This window comes from Vigna angularis, chromosome 1 (assembly GCF_016808095.1).
Source record: "Vigna angularis cultivar LongXiaoDou No.4 chromosome 1, ASM1680809v1, whole genome shotgun sequence".
In the NCBI taxonomy this organism is placed as follows: domain Eukaryota; kingdom Viridiplantae; phylum Streptophyta; class Magnoliopsida; order Fabales; family Fabaceae; genus Vigna; species Vigna angularis.
In genome coordinates, this window is record NC_068970.1 from 44,734,270 (window position 1) to 44,754,995 (window position 20,726).

Below are 20,726 nucleotides of genomic sequence, written 5' to 3' on the forward strand. Positions count from 1 at the left end.
CCCATTCAGTTTTATCCTCGTACCAACAACAGATCACACTGATGGCCTCTGCCACGGTTGATGCATCAAGAAGCTCATGTGGTATGGTGAAGGCGCCAGGAGGGCGCTCATTCTTCACTGTAGGGTGATCAGCAAATGGATTTAAGATCAAACCGATTAAACGGATTGCTCGATATAAGTGGTTAGTATAACTATTTTTTTTATGGTGGTTGGACTTAGTAACCTACAAGTCCTACTTAGTACACTTTAAACCATTCAATCAATATCAAAGGTTCACTTCGTAGTTAAAGTTTTGCGTAGTTAGAGCACACAATTGCACGCATTAGAAGCAAAGGCAACAGACCAATAAACTTTCTCAATCAAACAACATCATACACTGCTGCCACAAGAACATCAAACACATTCAAGAACATTGTAACTCATAATGAATTTTTAAACGCACAACTTACCTCAACCAAGAAAGCCCTTGACGATGGCAACCTTTGTACAACACGACAGCCACACAAGCCCACAATGACCCCTCCAACAAGTCCCTCAACCAACTTCCTTCAAGTTCTGAGCACACCATCCAGAGGTCGCCACAACATCGTCGTCACGCCACGACCACCACCTTCGAACAACCCCCTCGGAATAATGTAATCCCTCAACCACCACCCTCCTCACCGGCACTATCCTAACGTCGACACAGCAATTGCAGCAAAAAAGGGGTTAATTTTGATTTCAGAACGACAAAGGAAGATGCTTGGGGTTTCTGAGGTGAGAGACGAAAAATTGGGGGAAAGCTTCTGTGGAAACTAAAATTTGGAGAATGGGAGAGGGAAATCCCAAATTTTCATTTCACTAGGTCGATGCTTGTACCGACGGCCTATGGAGCCTTCGGTAAACTCAAAAAGCCTTCGGTAATCAACCACTTACATGACCGTCGGTACATCCTTCGGTAAATCAACTTTACCGAAGGCCCCAAAGGCCGTCAGTATTATTCCTTCGGAAATTAACGCTTTTCCTGCAGTGTTGGTCTGATATGTACCCACACTTGGGCTGCTACTGGAATTGGGTCATTGCATTAGAATTGGGTCAGCGCTGATATGGAAAAGCACCACACCTTAGCCGTTGGGTTGGGTTGGGCTCCAACTAAATGGAACGTTGCGTTTTGATGAGTGAACTGGATGATTTGAAGTGAATTGGGTCGTTGCTGGGTGGAGGTAAAATAGGCCTAGAAACGCTGCTGACGCTGGTGCAAGAGTGGCTGGACTTGGGCTGCACTTTAGTTGGACGACGTTGTTTAGGTGCGTTTTGGCAGCTGCTTCTCAAGGGTCCTCGTCTCACACATCTAATTTGCAAAGGGGCTCAAGCAATTCACTTTAGAGAGGAAACACCCAAGTTAGGGTTCGTGAGAGAAAGAAGTGAAGTGAGAAGAAGAGTTGGAGCTCGCAGACCTGACCAAAGCTGCCCGACGAAGATGACCGGTGCACGTGTGCAGGAGTCCAAATCGGCTTAGAGGTTGAAGATGATCGGATGGTTGGAGATTGAGCTCACAAAGAAAGAACGGAGACCGTCCTATGGGAAGCACGAAGCGTCCAAGCTACCAAGGTTCCCCTTTTCCCCTTTCCCTCTGTCTCTGACCCTATAAAACGGCATATGCATAGATACTTTGACAAACTTTATACACTTTACACTTCGCGCGCACTTTTATTTTTGCTACAGCTCTCCATTCTTTAGTTTAGGGTTTTATTCGCTTTTCTTATAGTAGAGATATTGTTCTTGATTCTGGATTTCGCTGATGAGATTCATGGAACCGTGACAATCTATGAGCTCCTCATTCGGTGATCTCGGGTATAGTGTTTGTAATTTTCCTTTTTCATATTAATAAAATTCGATTTCGTTTTCCTTTTATTCTTGTTTGTTGTGTTAAGATTGTTTTTTGATTTTGATGTCTGTAATGGTTTTGTTTAGAAAATGATTTGGATTTTGTATCTCTACAATTTTATGATTCCTTTTGGAATTAAATGTCTCCGTAGTGAGCATTCTTTATCGAGATATCTTCTCGAGTCAAAGATGAGTCCAATGCATAAAAAATGATTCAAATTTGTGTTTCTTGAATTTGTTTGTGAATTTTAGATTGATGAATAGGCTAATGAACCTTGATTGGAAAAATGAGTGGAAAGAGTCAATTTAAAGTTCTGAAATATGAACTAGAATACCTTGGATTGAGATTCACATTATCAGGATGTCTTCTTGATAACTCTAAGCACTCTTTTATTCATATCAATGTACATTCACCTATGAAATCAATTCTGTCTTTGCTTTTGATAGTGATAGTTGTAGTTCAGTTTGAGTTTTGATGTTCTGGTTGTTTACTTTGAGTATTTTAGAATTTATGATCTGCTTTACTTATGTTTTAGCCTTTACATTCTTGTTGATATGATGTTTTTCAATCTTGAGTTTTAAGTTCTTTTCAGTTTGGTTTTATTTCTGATTTTGTTCCAGTTTTAGTATATAGGTTCTGTTTTGGATATAAATAGGTTTAATCTCTTCATTACTTTAGCTTAGGTTTTATTTCTTTATTTTCTTCCTTCTTTTCTTTTAAAACAGATTACAGTTTAGCTTTTCTTATTTTTTTAATTTCTTTGTTTTCATTTTAAATGTCCCCACCTATTTAGTAGTTAGTAAGTAAATAATTAGTAAATAACTGCAAGACCTTAACCATACACTTTAATCTTAATTAGCTGAGTCCTAAGATTGATATTCTGGTTGCCCTATGCTACATTAGTGGGGACCAAACTTTGTTTTGCCTTAGGCGACTAAATGGCAGCTTAACAATGTAATATTCAACTCTTATGTTCCCGATGCAAGTTCTCTAACATCTTGGCTATGCAGGTATATTAGGACCTCAGAGCCTCTCCCAAATACATTAGCATTATATTCCACATTCAAAGGCTTATTTGCAATGATGTCAGCAAGTTGCTGCAATGCACATGGAGGATCGTCCTCAGATAAACGAATCTTCTCCTGTGCATGCGTCTGTTGTTACATGGAAAAATAAGATAAGTTTTGACGTCAATAACATGTAAACTTTAAAATTGAGAAGTGTAAAGTAGAATTCCATACCAGGGGGTCAGAAACCGAACCAACCAATTGTTTAGGCCAAGTGATAAAAGACTGGAATGTTTGTGCCACAGTGAAAATCTCATATGTGGGCAGAGAAACTGAGACATCTGGTATGATAATGTCGTCTACTGAGACCTCACCTCATCCTTTGATAGTTCCATACCATGAACAACAGTCGTTGCTTGAAATATTACAAAATTACAATTATACAATTTTACATATTAAATCAATTCAATCATACAATCAATTCAAGCATACAATCATACAATTAATAAGCATTCAAATGATCAATTCAAACATTCAATCACACATAATTACATATATTCAACATACAAAAAATTAAAAATTAAAAATTTACAAAAAAAGTTTAATAAACACAATAATAGGAACCTGAGAGCGTGAAAAAGAAGCCAAAAACAGAGAAGATACGACTACCCAAGTTTTGGAACGCAACAAAATCACAAGACCTACACACAAATACAACAAAACGTAAGTCTCAGCATCCAAAATAATAAAAAACGTAAGAAAATAATCAAAAAACTTATCTAAACAATCCAAAAACGCGAAGAAAAAATGAACAAACCACGACAATGACACAATAATGCTTCAAAACTGATTTTGATCGGTGTAAATGCTTCCAAAATAATCACGAAGGCAACGACGGAAATCAAAATCAAGGTTGATCGGTGAGAATGCAATGAAAACGGCGAGAATGGACGCGACGGAAGAGAGCTTTTCAGAGAGTTTGAACAGTTTCAAAGAGTTTGAGGAAGACGAAATTGTTCACTCTTTGTAATATTTTTTTATCCTAATCAAATGTTACTACCTCAGTTCATTAGAAAACCGAGGTAATAGAGGGGATACGACCTCGGTTCCCTACTTAACCGAGGCCTATTCTCCTTAAAAAAAATTAAAATTGATCTGAAACGGCAATTTTGAAATTTTTTTCAACATTTATGTCGCGGTTCCCGCCTAACCGAGGCCTATTCTCTTAAATATTTAAAATTTGTTCAGATCAAGGAATAGATCGCGGTTCCCCTAAGAACTGAGGCCTATTCCCTGACGGTCTGACTCCAAATTTATTTCAAGATTGTCTTGGGGGAATGTCAGAATTTTGCAGGGACAATAGGTCGCAATTCCCCCAAAAATCCTTGACGGTCTGACTCCAAATTTATTTCAGGACTGACTTGACGGGAATGTCAGAATTTTGCAGGGACAATAGGTCACGGTTCCCCTCAGAACCGAGGTCGAAAGACATATACTGTCGCATGTCTGTTCCAATCGAGGCCTATACTGTCTATATAATTTCAAAAATGTTACCGTGCAATATTATGCTTCGGGTTCTAGTAAACCGATACATAATGTGCGCGGTAATAAATCAATGTTTTAGGGAATATTTTGAATAGTACTAGTAATGCAAAGATAATATAAATATTTTGAACTTCTAACACTATTTTAGGTCTAAATATTTTGTATTCAAGAGAGTCTATGGGAGATAAATGTCAAAGCCACCATACTTCTTTTTTGAAGGTAATTAACTCCGTGAAATCGCCAAAACAAAGAATAACGAATTTGATACATATGTTTTTAGTATTTTCCTTTTATGACATCTTCATAATGTGTTAATGATGTGATTGGTTTATGGAGTGCATAAAGGCTCTTTTATTGTTATCATTTCCTCAATTGTTGGTTATATAACCCGCCTCCTTCTACACTAATATATTTAGCAAACATTATTAAATGCATTTCTCACTGGCTAAAAATGTTGGAAGTATTGGTGTGTTCAATTTTTATTTACTAAAAATAGATGCTATCGTGTCTGGATTAAAAGAGTATAAAACAATCAACACACAAAAGCATAATTGTGTCCAAGATTTAGATTTGCAAAAGATAAAATAAAATTAAGGCATGTTTATTGGCAAAGTTACACAAGAATGTTCTTTGTCTTGTCATTGAAAATTGAATAATTTATAATTATTCTTTATTTATTTCATGCACAAGATGTTGAAAGTGGTGCTCCATCATAAAATGACATAAGAGATCAAGCAAAAGAAATAAGTCTGATTAGGAAAATCAGTAAAAAAAAAAAAAGGAAAGTGTGTGTATGTATTTTTAACGTTAAACCAAACAATGAATGAAAATGTTGATAAATATTACTTTGTGTATTGTTATTTTTTTATTTGTCACAAGAAAAACAAATTGTATTAAATTACGAGATTATAAATGCACGTGGACATTGAATATTTGAATTATATTCAAATCACTTCTTTCATTTAAGAATTTATTATAATAATGACAATTACAAACATAGTAATATAACAAGAATAATAATGTTTCAACAAGTTACTGTTTGTATTAGAATTGTTTTCTAATAAACAATACGACATTTTAAGTGATATTATTTACATTTTTAAAACATCACTTCATACTGTGTATTAAATGTTCAATGTTGTGGTGGCTCGCTTAAAACTACCATAATAGAGCAAGATTTGTGATTTATTTTAGTATTATGAGTTTTTAATGATAAGCAATTGGTTTTATTCCTCTAAGTGTTTGTATCAAATTACATTTTGATTTTGTTTATTTATTTTATTCAATTTATCTTAAGTTGTGTTTGTTTATTTATTTATAATTATGTTATTTAATTTACTTCAATTATGCATTGGTTTTTTATATTAATTTATATTTTTGTTAATTATTTATTTATGATATTCTGACACATATATAGTTTTTTTAAAGTCCTTGTTATTTTCTTATAGTTTATATTGTATTATTTTATGTATCATTCTTTTTATAATTTCAAGAAATATATAAAATAATAATAAAATAAAGTAAAAGTAAACCTCTTTTTATTCAACGAATTTGAATAAAAGAAAGTTACTTGTGTTGTTTTATTACTATTTTTTTAACTTTTTTATATGTTTCGATGATGTATAAATTATTAGTCAAGAAAAATATGATATATACTAATGATCCTTATATTATGTTATTCTTAAAAATGTCCAAGAGTATGGTAATTGAAAAAGAGTTTTACGTTTGGTTACAATATGTTAGTTGAGAAAGAGTTTTATGTTTGTTTACAATAAATTGATACCAACCAAACTAATGCATAAGTATTTGTGTTTGGAAAGTCATAATTTGGTACACGGCAAGATACTATGATGAGGGCTAAGAAAATATTTATCAATTAAGGGGATATTGGGATAGTTCATAATATCACCTAAACTAGGATATTTATCGGCAAAACATAGAACTATCTAATACTTGTTCAACATTACCAAGTTTAGTTTGTGTGTATGTTCACACACACTCACTAATTAACCTTGATAATGTTGAACAGATATCGGATAGTTCTATGATATTTTGTGATTATTAGAAAGATCACATAAAATCTCCTTAAGTGTATCTAGGGTTTTAAGAGTAACAATGAAACCATTAAATATACATATTAAAAGAGTGATTGAGTGTTATGCTTGAAAGAATGTGACATGAGTAGAAGCTTTGAAGGTTTACGAACTAAATCCAAGTAAGAGAAGCTAATATTTTGTATTTTGTTTGTTTACTTGTACGTGTTTTAAAGTTAAGAACAATAATGTTTTGGGCTTTCATGGATATTTTCAATTCACTTTTAAAGTTAAAAGAATGAAATTGTGTGAAATTGCATGAGGATGTCAGTACATGGGTTCAAAAGATAGGTTTTGTGAAGGTAAACATATTTTTTTATTTTTGAATATTTGTTTGCGATTGGTTTCACCATAGCAATGGAGGTTGTCTTGTGAGGGTGATATGTTTTTTTGATATGATATGATATGTGTTTTTTGGATGACCCATTATGGGTGATAAATACAAGTTGGATTGCTTATATACATGTATATGTCTAATATATGTGTATGTAAAGCATGGCTCTATACGAGTGACTCTTAAGAGGTGACTTATTGTCCTTAATGATCATGACGATCTTCAAAAGAGGTGTATAGGTGTATATAAATTTAAGGGGTTAAATAAAATAAAATTTAGTAATTTTTTTTTAAAAAAGAATTTTATTTCTATGTCAACTCTTGTTTATGTAAAAAAACAAAAATTGGGATAGGGAATAGGAAGGAGAGACAAAGTTCTCCTAATCAATAAGGAAACTTTGTTAGTGTTGGTGGGTGATGTATGATACCCAGGTAGTATTGGTAGTATTGTGTATTGGGTGATAGTGATAAATCGAGGGAAACTTACATTTTGCCTTAGCAACAATTGTATATTTCACTTGGTAACATATTCTTTGTACCACTTTGGCATTTGGAACACAACACAATTAAGATATAGTATATTTAAGATATGTCAAGTGTTAGCCTTTAATGAAATCATTAGTGGAAAATATACTTTTTATAACTGTTGAAATTCATCAGAATAAAAAGTGACACAGTGGTAGTTTTGTAAATATGAGAAACTTTCTATATCGGTTATATAGAGAATAAGTATAGAAAGTAATGCTATGGTAATTTTGTAAATATGAGAATCTTTTCTATATAGGTTATATTAAGAACATGTATAAAAAGTTGCACGATGACGGTTTTATAAATATGCGAACACTTTTCTATACCGAATGCAGTTAGAACATGTATAGAAAGTCTTTGTTCTATACATGTTAAACCTAGAACATGTATAGATTATTTTTCTATACTGGTTAGATATTATAATCGGTATAAATTATTTTACATTTCTATTCATTTTTTCTTTCTCGCAATACTTTCTATGATTTCTTTCTCGTTATCTTCCTTCTTCTTTCTTTCTCATTCTCCTCGTTCCTTCATTTTCCTTCTCCTTCATTGTCAAAGCTCTTGTTCGGCTCACTGGTGGCCATTGTTGAAGTTGTTCATTGCACCAACTATAAATACTTAATCTTTCAGACTATAAATACAATTATGATATTTTATAAATTTAACTTGTAGTGTTCATGTTAACCGGGGAGCTTTAAGTGCGAATATTATGTCATCAAGCATATGTAGAAAATTATATCCGCAAATGTCGTTGACTCATAGAATTTGATAACGTGAACATTTTATAACTAAGATCTTAAGTCATTAATATTATAACTTAACTCAGATTATTCTTTTAACCGTTTGTAGATTATTAGATATTTCAATAGTACATTTTGAATTTAGGAACTATTTTATGTGCAACTATGTTAGGTAAATATATTTAAGAACTTTGTTAGGTAAATATTACATTGAGAAACTATTTTGATGTGTTAATAATAGAAACAATATTGATTATTTATATCGTATTGTAGCATTAAATTTTATGCAAGTTAGGATATGGATTGTAGCATATACAAATTAAATATTCTAAAAATATTATTTTTTATACCGTTTAAAACATGAATAGGTATAAAAGGTATTTTTTTATACCAGTTAAAACGATAACTTGTATAAAAGGTCCTCTTTTTATACCTATTATAACACTAGCATGTATAAAAAAGTGAGCTTTTTGTACAATGATGAAAATAAAAGGAGACTTTTTATACATGTTATCAGAATATTTGATATAAAAAGTCAGACTTTTATACAAGTTCTAAGCAGAACTGGTGTAAAAAGTGGGACTTTTAATACTAGTTCTAGTATTTGATTAAAAAGTTGAAACTTTTTATACCTCTACTTCTATACTTACTTGAAAACTGGTATAAAAAGTATTCTTTAATACTAGTGAACTTTTATGACGATTTAAAATCTTTAAAAAAAACATTTCAAATTAATTGTAACATGATACGTGGTTAAATATGAATTTACTTAAATTCTTATGGATGATATGATATTATGATGTTATAATATGATTATAAGTTTTAGTTTCATTAACAACATTTTTCTTACTCATAATATATTATGATATCATATTTATCATTTTTAATAAATATAATTGAGTCTAATGTTGAAAAAGTATTATATGAAAAGAATTATATTTAGTTAAATAGTTAATTTTTGAATTAAATATGTTTTTTATTCTTAAGTTATATTTATTATAAAATATTTGATCCATATACTTTAGTTATTGTAAAAAATTATTTCCAACAAATTATAGTGTACGTTATACTTTACTTTACCATAAAACTTAGTTGGTCGTATATATAAAAAACACTGTGCATTTCAAATATTAGAAATGATGTTTTACATTGATTTTCATAAAATAGAAGGATTAAATGTAGGATGGTTAAAGTGAGCGGATTGAGCTTACATGGGAATGGCTCACCATGAGTTGAACTAAAAGGGGTTAGTTCACTTGATTCACTTTTTGGTTAACTAGAAATTTTGTAGCATAGCTCATGGAGTAGAGAGTTGACTCATTTACTAATGTTTTGTTTTTACAACTTATTTAATATTTCTTGTAGTATAATGAAAGTGGATTTACTATATTTATGATTCATTCTTTTTATAGTAGTGAAATCAAAAAGTGTTTACTCGATTCTTCAACTATTATTGTTGATAGATGAGTCATGTGAAAGTTAAACTCATATATCTTATATGTGTATTTTATGATGGCAACACAAAAACGTTTTAATAGTTTCTTGCACACATTAAGCAAAACTATTATTTATATATTTGATTATGCTTGAACTATATGTTATGCATATTCATTGTGTTTATATCTGTGATTATATCTATGATATGCATACTCATTGGTTTTAGTTGATAAAACTCTTTGCATCATGTATATCTGGATAAATAAATTGTTTAGATAGTTTATAAAATTTGTTTGAATTCATCTGATATCAGTACATGATTAATTGTAGCAAACTGCTAGTTTTGACAAATTACATTATGTGGATAATCGATTAAAATTCGTGTCTTTGCTTATACTTGATTACTGAGTGCATTGATGAGTTTTGAATGAAAAAGTTTTCAAATTTACTTAAGTATGGTACTTAACCAATTACACTTTTCTCTTAATCTATTAAAACACGTGTGCTTTGAAAACTTGTTTTTTTATAAGTCATAACTACCATAACGGTCATATTTTTAAATATTATGACTTGCATTAATTACATAATTGATTACATGCAATGCTTAATCTGTTATATGTGTAAAATGTAATTCTTTTAAGGAAGTATTACTTGTTTAACCGATTACATTAATAACGTAATCGATTAATTTGCGACAATACTTTTATATATAAAAATATACACATAGCTCTTTGCATTAAACAACTTTTTGAATCATAACTTTCATATTTGATAAAGTTTGTTAAGTTCTTAGTTGCATAAGCGTCTGTTCTTCAAGAATCAAGAAGAATTTCATTTGGAAAGAAATCAAATCAAGGATTCTTGAAGAGTTGTTGTGCTTTCAAAGTCTGATTAATCTGCACCGTTAGGTGTTCTTCTGGAAGATCAAAATCGTTTGCAATATGCTGTGATTGTGGTTCCTTACTACTGAGGCCAGGAAGAGAACTTGTGGAGTTCTAGTTACTTTGAGTGTGGTATCTCAAAAGGGTTGGCAAAAAGAGGATTGTTCTTTCTGGATGTATACTATAGTAGATTTGGAGTTAGAGAGGATAGTACATTAAGAGGGAGTCTATGTGTTTCTTACTATAGAACTCAATCTATATGGTGGAATTCTTTCAATCTCGGGTTGATTGAAAGAAGATTGGATGTAGGCTTGACCAAACCAGTATATATCTTTGTGTGACTTTCTCTATCCCTTTACTCTTACATTGTTATTCATTCTTTATCACTTGCATTCCAAGAAAGGTTCAAAGATTTTGAAAAGAGTTTTAAAAGAACAAATTTTATAAAGCAACGCCAATTCACCTCCCTCTTGGTTGAGAAACTTGACCTACTATTTTCTACAATTATTATTAGAGATGACAATGTTGGGTGGCTTGCAAGCCTACAAAAAAAAATGTAAAGTGGGTTGAATAATTTAGCACACTAGCTTGCTTTGGCTCATCCCACATAACTTGTAGCCTATGTGAGCCAACAACGGTTGACCCACATTTGGCTACATAACTCGAATCAATTGAAATTCCTAAAATCTAACAGCATCAGCATAACATATTGTGTGTGTTTCTTTTAGTCAACTTGCTCATTCATCCTCAGTCATTCACGTTCAGTTCATCTAAAAGTAATTCCTTCATTTGTGTTTATTTCCTTATTTAATTCTAGTTCAAAGTCATTTCTATTTTTAACAGGCTTGTAGTTAAAAATTAGAAATTATAAAATTATGAATATTACTTATTTTAAGAAATAGGCTTATAGAATTATAATTTCTATTAATTTAATCAAATAAAAATAAAATTATTAAAATCTTGCACCCTAATATTTTACTGAAAGAAATTACAGAAACAAATAATTTCTTATGTTTGTCATTGATAAGTTCGCAAACCTATAGACCAAATGTTATCTGGGATGGGTTAAAGAAATTAGCTCACATTTTCTTATAGGAGACAGGTTAACCAAACCTACTTTTAGCATCCAAATGTAGATCAGGTCAAAATGGGATGCTTCGACCTTGATGCCATCCCTAATTATTATAATTATAATAGTTAAAAATTAAAGTATGTGTATATCTTGACAAACAAATAAAATAAATATTTAAACTATTCAAATATTATTAAACAATATTATAGTATTTAAAAAAATTAAACTACAAGCCTATATAATTAGAATTAATGAATAATTATAATAAAAAACCTATAAAAATGGTAAGAATACTAATAAAATATGTTATTAGTGAGTTATGATTTAATCTAACTTTAATATCACTTAAACTCGTTTAATTTGTAGAATAAATGAGTCATGTTTAATTCAATCTACTATTTAAGAAATGTTTAATAATTTCGGAGGTTTCTATTTCTGCATATTCTTATCAATTGGGTCCTCATATTTTGAAAGTTCTCAATCGGGTCCTTATTTTGGTAAAATTGAGTCAATAATGCTTTTGCCGTTAATTGTTGTGGACGTCGTCAACTTTTTTGTCTGGTGGCATGTTGAGGTATCCTTTAATAACCACGTGGCATAGTGAGGTGTCATTACGTGGATTTATTTTAAGTAAGAATGGAAAACAATTTAGACGTGGTCGGCCTAATGGTCGGTCTGGTGGTTGGCCACTCGGCCTAGTGGTCGGCCACTCGACCTAGTGGTCGGTATGGTGGTCGGCCACTCAGCCTGGTGGTCAGTACGGTGGTCGGTCGACCTGGTGAGTGGTCGGCCTGGTGGTCGGTCTGGTGGTCGGTTGGCCTAGAAGGTGGTCAGTCTGGAGTTCGGCATGGTGGGTGGTCGATCTGGTGGTCGGCCACTTAGTCTGGTGGTCGGTCTCCAGGCCGCTGACCACCCACCAGACCGACCGACCAACAGGCCGACCACCCACCAGGCCAACCGACCATCGTACCAACCACCAGCCCTAGTGGCCGACCAACCTTCCGACCACCAGGCCGACCACATCTCCATTCCTACTTAAAATAAATTCACGTAATGAGACCTCACTATGCCACGTGGTTATTAAAGGATACATCAGCATGCCACTAGACAAAAAAGTTAACACCGTCCACAACAATTAACGGCAAGAATATTATTGACTCAGTTTTAGTAAAATATGAACCCAATTAAGAACTTTCAAAATACATATGAGAATCCAATTAATACAAATATGCAGAAATAGAGAGCTCTGAAATAATTAAACCTTTAAAAAAACTAAAATTTTCATCATGGAATAATGATAAACTGAGTTCACTCAGTGTTAAAACATGATATCTCTAACTAAATATTTTATAATTTAATTTATGGATTAACATGATTTTTAATAACAATTTGAGGACGAAAAATTATATAACTTTTAATTTTATTTATCTTTTTGGTCTTTAGTTGTACCAGTAATAAATAATATTAATTAATATTAAATAAATGTTTTAATTTATAATTCTAAAGAAATAAATAGCTCAAAATTTTAATTATAAATCAATAAATGCTTTTAAGTTTTTTAATTATAAAGCTATAACTTCTTTAAAGATTTTTAAAAATTATAAATAATGAATTTAAAGCATTTATTACGCATTAATATTTTATTTTAAAGTAATAAATGCTTTAATTAATTGTTATCATATCTTTAAATAATTATATCATTATAAACTAAAATCAGAAAGTATTCTTTGAAAAGCTTTATCAGTGGATACTCTAAGAATATTTCCTATTTAAATATAATTTATGTATATGTGTGTTAATTTTCTTTTTTAAATTTCTCACAGATTTATTTTAAATAAATAATAAGGTGTACATAAACAAAAACAATTACTTTGTAAGCAATGTAGGAAAATATTTAAAAATGAATTATTTAATAAATATAAATATAAATGCTTTAATTAATTGTTATCATATCTTTAAATAATTATATCATTATAAACTAAAATCAGAAAGTATTCTTTTAAAAGCTTTATCAGTGGATACTCTAAGAATATTTCCTATTTAAATATAATTTATGTATGTATTTGTTAATTTTCTTTTTTAAATTTCTCACAGATTTATTTTAAATAAAAGTTAAATAAATAATAAGGTGTATATAAACATAAACAATTACTTTGTAAGCAATGTAGTAATATATTAAAAAATTAATTATTTAATAAATATAAATATAAATAAAGTCCAATCCACTCATTTTTATTTAATATTATTATTTTTGAAAATATAATTATATTTAAATCTGACACCATTCCAATAAATAGGATTAATAACAAGTTAAAAAAAGTGTTTCTATATTTCAGGAAAAAGAGAAAAAAACAAAATAAAATTGTGGGGGGGACCGAAATCGGCACACAACCCAGGAAGCCAAAACGCCGTGTGGCAATTTATTGAGAAGTAATTTTGGGATGAGTAATTAAAAAAAAAAGGAAAATGGGCACAGCAACAGTTTGGTGGAGAGCGAGAGCTATAAGTGCAGGAGTTGGAAGCGATTGGAGGTTGTCCGAAGCCAGAATCCGGAAAACGTGCATTAGCGTGTCAACGAGAAGTAGTTGCTGTTCATCGCCACTAACACTAATCGTTTCTTCAATGCCTTATGAGAAGGAACTCGCCGCTGCAAAGAAAGCAGCCACTCTCGCCGCTCGTCTCTGCCAGGCACTCATCCGCAATTTCTCTTTACTATCGCCATTTTCATAAACAAAAGAAAAACCCTTGTTTTTCGTTTAATTGAAATTCTAAACTAGTTTTATTAATTACCAATGGATGCTGATTTATTCTTCTTTGCATGCTCTGTGCAGAAAGTTCAGAAAGCTCTTCTGCAATCCGATGTTCACTCAAAGTCAGACAAAAGTCCCGTTACAGTGGCCGATTATGGTTTGCTATTTTAGTCCTGTTACCATTGTGTTTGGTGTTAACGTTGAATCGGTTTTTGTGCAAATGCTCACATTGACAAGTTAATTGCAGTTGGAAAATGAGAAGTTTAGTTGTTAGTTGACCGAGTAGAATTAGTGCTGATTGTGTATGATGTTATGCTCTTGGACTAGTTGTTACGGGTACTTTTACCGGTTGGATTATGTTTACATAATTAGAAGCTGAAGAATGGGAGCGGTGTAAGCTTTTTAGTTTTCTTCACAAATCCTTGCCATATTTTTTCAGATGTATAATCCAGGGTTACTGATTTGATCAGAACATTTCGTGCATGTTGTGTAGTTTATCAGCTCTAATTCAAGGGGCTTTGTTGTTCCAGTGCTTTGAAATAAGTTGTTGTTCCTTGTGTCCAGTTCTGAGTTTTTCGCACTCTCAAAATTTGTTTATTTTTTTCCTTATAATAGTTATAGATTATGTGTCCTGTTAATATTCAACTAATTCAGTTTACAAGAATGAGCCAGCAAATTTTACCAGTATCATTGTAGTTTTGAAATCTTTTGCATTTCTTCAACGAGAGTAGGGGAGTTGTTCTTTAATAATATTTCTACAAATACAAGCTCTACACCAGTGACTTAATAGTCGTAGCATGCTTGTTTTAAACCATGCATTGAAACTCTCTTTTAGTTGAAAAATTGTGATGATTAGCTAGTATAAGCCAATTGTTGTAAGTCATGTTTGATGATTTACTATGTATTACCCAAGGTTGGCTGGTGTAAAGCATATTTCCTTACAGGAAAGACATGAAGAAAGACCTTTCACTTGTATAAATTTGCTTCTATGTTATGATAGGCAAGTATGCAACTATAGCAGATGTTTTGTTTGTCTTCCCTCACTAATTTATATATCTCCTTCACATCATGTATTGTTCTGCTACGTGTCTCCATATTCTAGTAATCATTTTGCTTGGACACAAAGAGGACCTAATTATAGTTAGCTCAACCAGAAGGTTCTTGGGAAAATTGTTCTCACATAAAAACTAGTCCTTATGCACATTAGTTGAAATTCCTGCTACCACCACCTCAATAAATAGTGGATCTTCCATATGTTCTTTCTAATGTGGCGATTTAAATTGCTTCTACAAACATTTTTTGAAAGATCTTGTAATATTTTGGGCTTGTGCTTTCATTGCCTATAATATGGATCATTTGTGAAAAAAAAAGTTATTTACAATTTTAGCTGTAATTTTTTTCATTTTATATTATTTAAGTTGCTAAACTTGTTCATTGAGGTTTAGATGAAGCTTCAATTCACTTCAAATAAATCAGGTTGCTTTCTTGTGGTTTACAGGTTCACAGGCATTGGTCAGCTTTATACTTGAGAGAGAGCTTCTTTCTGAACCATTTTCAATAGTAGCCGAGGAGGTGAAATTGTAAATACTTACAAGTTTTTTGGACATGTAGACTTTGCCTTCATTTCCGTGCTTGAGTATAAAATCCAATTTTAAAAATTCAGGATTCAGGGGATCTTCGTAAGGAAAGTGGCCAGGAAACACTGAAGCGCATTACAGAACTTGTCAATGATACTCTTGCTAGTGAAGGATCAGATAGCTTTCCTACTTTAACAACAGATGATGTGCTTGCGGCCATTGACAATGGTAAGTCTGAAGGTGGTCCAGTTGGACAGCACTGGGTTTTGGATCCGATAGATGGTACAAAAGGGTGAGTATTATTTTTTTACAAAAAAATCCATTCTGAAGTAAATTGTTTACTGTTTGTCGAATTTCATTATATTATTTTTCTAAAAAATGTTATGTTCTTGCAGCACGAATATGTTTGTAATATCTCATTTGAAACATATATGAATTTATCTAGTATTATTAATCTGATTATTATCTGAGATTGCAGCTGTCATTCAACATCTTATATTGTTTAAGAAGTGTGGACAAAATAATTGTTGAAATCCATCGACTATCACTTCAAAGTTCCAACCAACATATAGCTGTAATGGTGATTTTAATTTGAAAGACATTATTTATTACCTGGCACGGTGAAATTGACTATCTAAAGGACCATTTAATTTGAGAATTGTTTTCTGTTTTCATTTTATATTTCATTATATTTTCATTTTTAATTAAAATGAAAAGACCTTCTTTTCATTTTACTTCCCGTTTTCAAAAGTTTGTAAGGTAAACAGGAAAAAACAACTTATTATTTTCTACTTTCATTTTCTTTTGTCACCGATTCTTGTACCAACTTTTAAAATCAGGAAACAAATGAAACATAAAATGATAATAAAAAACCTTGAAATCTATTTTTTTACTCATAAAAATTTGATAATATAAAGTATTAGTATATTAGTATTTACTTTTATATTCTTTAGTTGTCAAATTAATTGAACATTTGATTAAATAATTATTTTTCTTCGTTATTTCCAGTTTTACTGTCGATATTTTTATACCATTTGTTTCACTTGCATTGTCACTTATGGAGATCGTGTCATTGAGTAGCTCATGCTTCTGAGATAATATAATAGGTTTGTAAGAGGAGACCAATATGCTATAGCATTAGGTTTGCTACATGAAGGAAAAGTTGTATTGGGTGTCTTGGCTTGTCCAAATCTTCCACTGGCATCCATTGGCTCTAATCAGCTTCATTCTTCAAATGAAGTTGGTTGTCTCTTCTTTGCTAAAGTTGGTGAGGGAGCATATATTCAAGCACTGGGTGGTTCTACACAAACTAAGGTTGATGCTTGCAAATTTTTTTCATACTTGTCACTTTGGTAATGTCATTTGACAGTTATGCCATGTCCAAATGATCATGCAGGTCCATGTTTGTGATGTTGATAATCCAGAGGAAGCATCATTTTTTGAATCTTTTGAAGCAGCACACTCCTCGCATGACTTGTCTAGCTCCATTGCAGAAGTAATGTTATTTCTATAGTTAGCACATTTGTCTTTTTCATTGTTTTTTAGCTTTTTCTCTTAGCTCTCTTAGATTTAATTACACACAATTCTTTAACGTTACTTAATTAACAGAAACTTGGTGTCAAAGCACCACCAGTCAGAATTGATAGCCAAGCAAAATATGGAGCTCTGTCAAGAGGAGATGGGGCTATATATTTGCGTTTCCCTCACAAAGGATACCGTGAAAAAATATGGGATCATGCTGCTGGAAGCATTGTTGTGACTGGTATTATTTTTCATTAGTTTTTCTTTCCTGTTCTGAAGTATTTCTTTTAATGAACAATTTGACCAATCTTTTCTTGGTAAACATGCTCTGGTTAAAATGAGTGTTATAACTGTCCAGAATTGGTCATAAATAACATTTGGCCTATGTTTATGTTTATCAAGTCCATGTCCTGGTTAAAACTTAACTTGGATCTGGACTCTCTTCAAATTCATATAGAATATAGGATAGGTTTCTGGAATGTTTTAATGTTTTCTATTATAAAGTAAGATTTTAAGCTTAACTTACTTTCACAAAACTAGCTTATAAGTTAACATTTGCATCAATTTGCATATTATAATTTGGTCATATCTCCAGTTGCTGTATTGATGTGAGATCATGTTAGGTTTCCATAATTGAAAACCTAATTTCCCTTCTATCGCAAGTCTCAACAAGAACACAAAGCAGAAGAATGAATGAAACGTATTGATTTATTTGCACATTAACAGTATCAAAAGTCAATGTACAAGTATGGATGTAAGTATGGATAACTACAGGAGCCTAATCCCCCTCCTCAGGCTAAAGCCCTGACTATACGAGTAAAATATAACCTAATCCCACAGACTGACAATTATTCTATTTATAATAGGCTCTTTCCACCCAAAACCGTTAATATAGTTATGCTTTCCATTGTTCAACCGAACGGCTACTTCACCATCTCTCTCAACCGTTCGGCTTTCACCTTATGCCCCACCCATTCGGTGTTCGCCTCATGCTCCCACTTCTTGTGACCGCTCGGTCCTTGCTGCTCCCCCTGCATGTGACCGTTCGGTCCTTTCTGCTCCTTCCCCGTCGCCCTTAGCGTTTGTTTCTTTCTTCTCTCATAAACTTTCCAGCTCCTATCAGATCACCAATGCACCCTCTGATGTAGTGAACTTAACATCTTAAGTGTAGAACTAGATATTTGTGAGTAGTCCGAGAGTGGGTGACATGATAGATCTAATAATCCATGTTAAGAAAGGATTTATACTATCTTAGAAAATGAACTTTAAGTTTAACTCAATTTTTTAAAAGCAGCTTATAAAGTGAGGTTTGCTCTCACTTATGTAATATAATTTGATCATATATATAATGTCCTACACTTCCTTGTCGTAGGTAAAGTTTATACATTTTAACAAATTTAGGAGCTTGGCAACTTTTATAAACCTTTTTTCTTTGTGATTATTAATGCTTTTAGCATGTTGCACCCTGGAACGTGATGCCAAGGAACTCTAAATATGAAGTTAAAACTAACCTTGTTTGATAAGTTCTAAGCCATTTCCATCATTAGTTTGTGGTAATGAATTTTAACACCTTGGAAGGGAAATAATGAAGGCTTTCAAGGAAAAGATAACGCTGGTCTCAAATGTGATGTTAATGGAACATAAATTTTGATTTCTAGGATTAAGTTTACTTCATTGTGAAATTCAATGATAGTTGAATCTTTATAAGTATTTTAGGGGTTATGGTTCAATTTGATTTGCAGTTAGGAAAGTGATAGATATTTGTGATGTGAATATCATCTAAAATATTTTAAGATACACGGAACTCATACATGTTACATACTCAATTCTTACTGTAGAATTTCAAATTTAAACTATGGAATTTCACTGGTAAAACGATATTAATATACTTTAAATACTTTTTTCATGATGAAATCTTTAGAGATTTTGGCTGCTCTTCTCCTAACACCTTAGAGGAGTTTGATTTTCGGTAGGGAATTAGTTATTCATTTTCCAAAGCGAGGGCACCCAAAATTCTTCACAAGAGATTATGAAGTACAAATCTTAGAACATGATCCAAAATTACATTAGTGTCCAGCTCAAATTAAACCCTTTTAAATTGCTTCAGTTGAATAGCCAACTCTGTATGACAGTGGTTGCATCTTACAATATTCTATTTGGTCTGGACTGTATAATAAACTGTTAAAGTGCTGGTGAATAATTATATTTCAATCTGTTTATGTTTGACTTGCCTTTATTATGTTACTTAGCATTGATCTTTCTTTGGTCTTTGATGGACAAGAAAGATAATTTGAATGCACGACTATCTCTTTGTTGCTCGTGGAAGGTCTGGGGGGAGGGGAATCGAAACGTTGTATGCACTCATTGTCATTTCCCTTTAATGGAAGACACTTGATGTTTCTTAAATAGAATGAAAACAAGAAGAAAAACTGCAAAGTAAAGAAAAATATTTGTAAGGGAGTAGGTACTATAAGATTGCTGAAGATTTGCTTGTTGAGAGGAGTGCGGTTTTGAATATTCTGTGTGGATTTAATATTCCTGCGCACCCAGCACAACTCTTCATTACAGTGATGACATTATCTCATGGATGAGCTATATATTCCTATCTCTTGTTTTTTGAATGACTTATGTACGCATAATATTGGAGTCTACTGGTAATTGTGACTTTCATTGACAATGAACTAATATTTAGGTTCGTGCATTGCTTAGATTGTGGAATGTGTCTTCTAATCTTCTATAAATGCGATTGGACTTTTGTAGAAGCTGGAGGTATCGTCACGGATGCTGCGGGGAATCCTTTGGACTTTTCAAAAGGAAAGTTTCTCGATGTTGTTTCTGGTATTATTGTTACAAACCAGAAATTAATGCCATCGCTTCTAAGAGCAGTTAAAGAAGCACTCAATGAGAAAGCATCATCCTTGTGATTTCCATTAACCTTGTTTACTTTGTGGTCGGTTCATTAGATGGGACCTTCTCCTCAATGTGCTATATTTCCTTCGTGATCTGAAGAACATGATTGGAAATGCTCTCATTTCCTCTTTGAAGCAGATTTCTGCTCTTGTTTTTTCTCTGCTAGTCTTTTCCTGACATGTACTTTTCTTTTTCTATTATTTTCTATCAATAAGCAGAGATCTTCGTTTAAATATGCTTGATAATTAATTCTTCTAGATTAACTTGTCAGAGGTGATATGATTTCAAGCATAGTTGATCCAAAAGTACCCTAAAATTTAGTGAATATCAGTATAATAACGAAAGTATCGCAATCAGAGGCCTCGTATATCACAATCTGAGTTTGTTTTGCAGCAAATATGAACTTGGAAGCATGGAAATGCCAACTCTTGAATATGGCCTGAAAAGGCATATTGTTTATTC

The 20,726-nt window shown here is 32.0% G+C and overlaps 1 protein-coding gene across 1 annotated transcript; it reads left to right on the top strand.

The window, feature by feature from the left end:
• Window positions 1-13,921: 13,921 nt before the first annotated feature.
• Window positions 13,922-20,497, top strand: LOC108347870 (SAL1 phosphatase). The gene is made up of 8 exons (XM_017587322.2): window positions 13,922-14,194; window positions 14,338-14,413; window positions 15,755-15,828; window positions 15,920-16,125; window positions 16,940-17,147; window positions 17,230-17,328; window positions 17,442-17,595; window positions 20,115-20,497. The coding sequence occupies exons 1-8, from the start codon at window positions 13,973-13,975 to the stop codon at window positions 20,276-20,278; spliced, it is 1,203 nt and encodes a 400-aa protein (XP_017442811.1). The 5' UTR covers window positions 13,922-13,972; the 3' UTR covers window positions 20,279-20,497.
• Window positions 20,498-20,726: the final 229 nt, after the last annotated feature.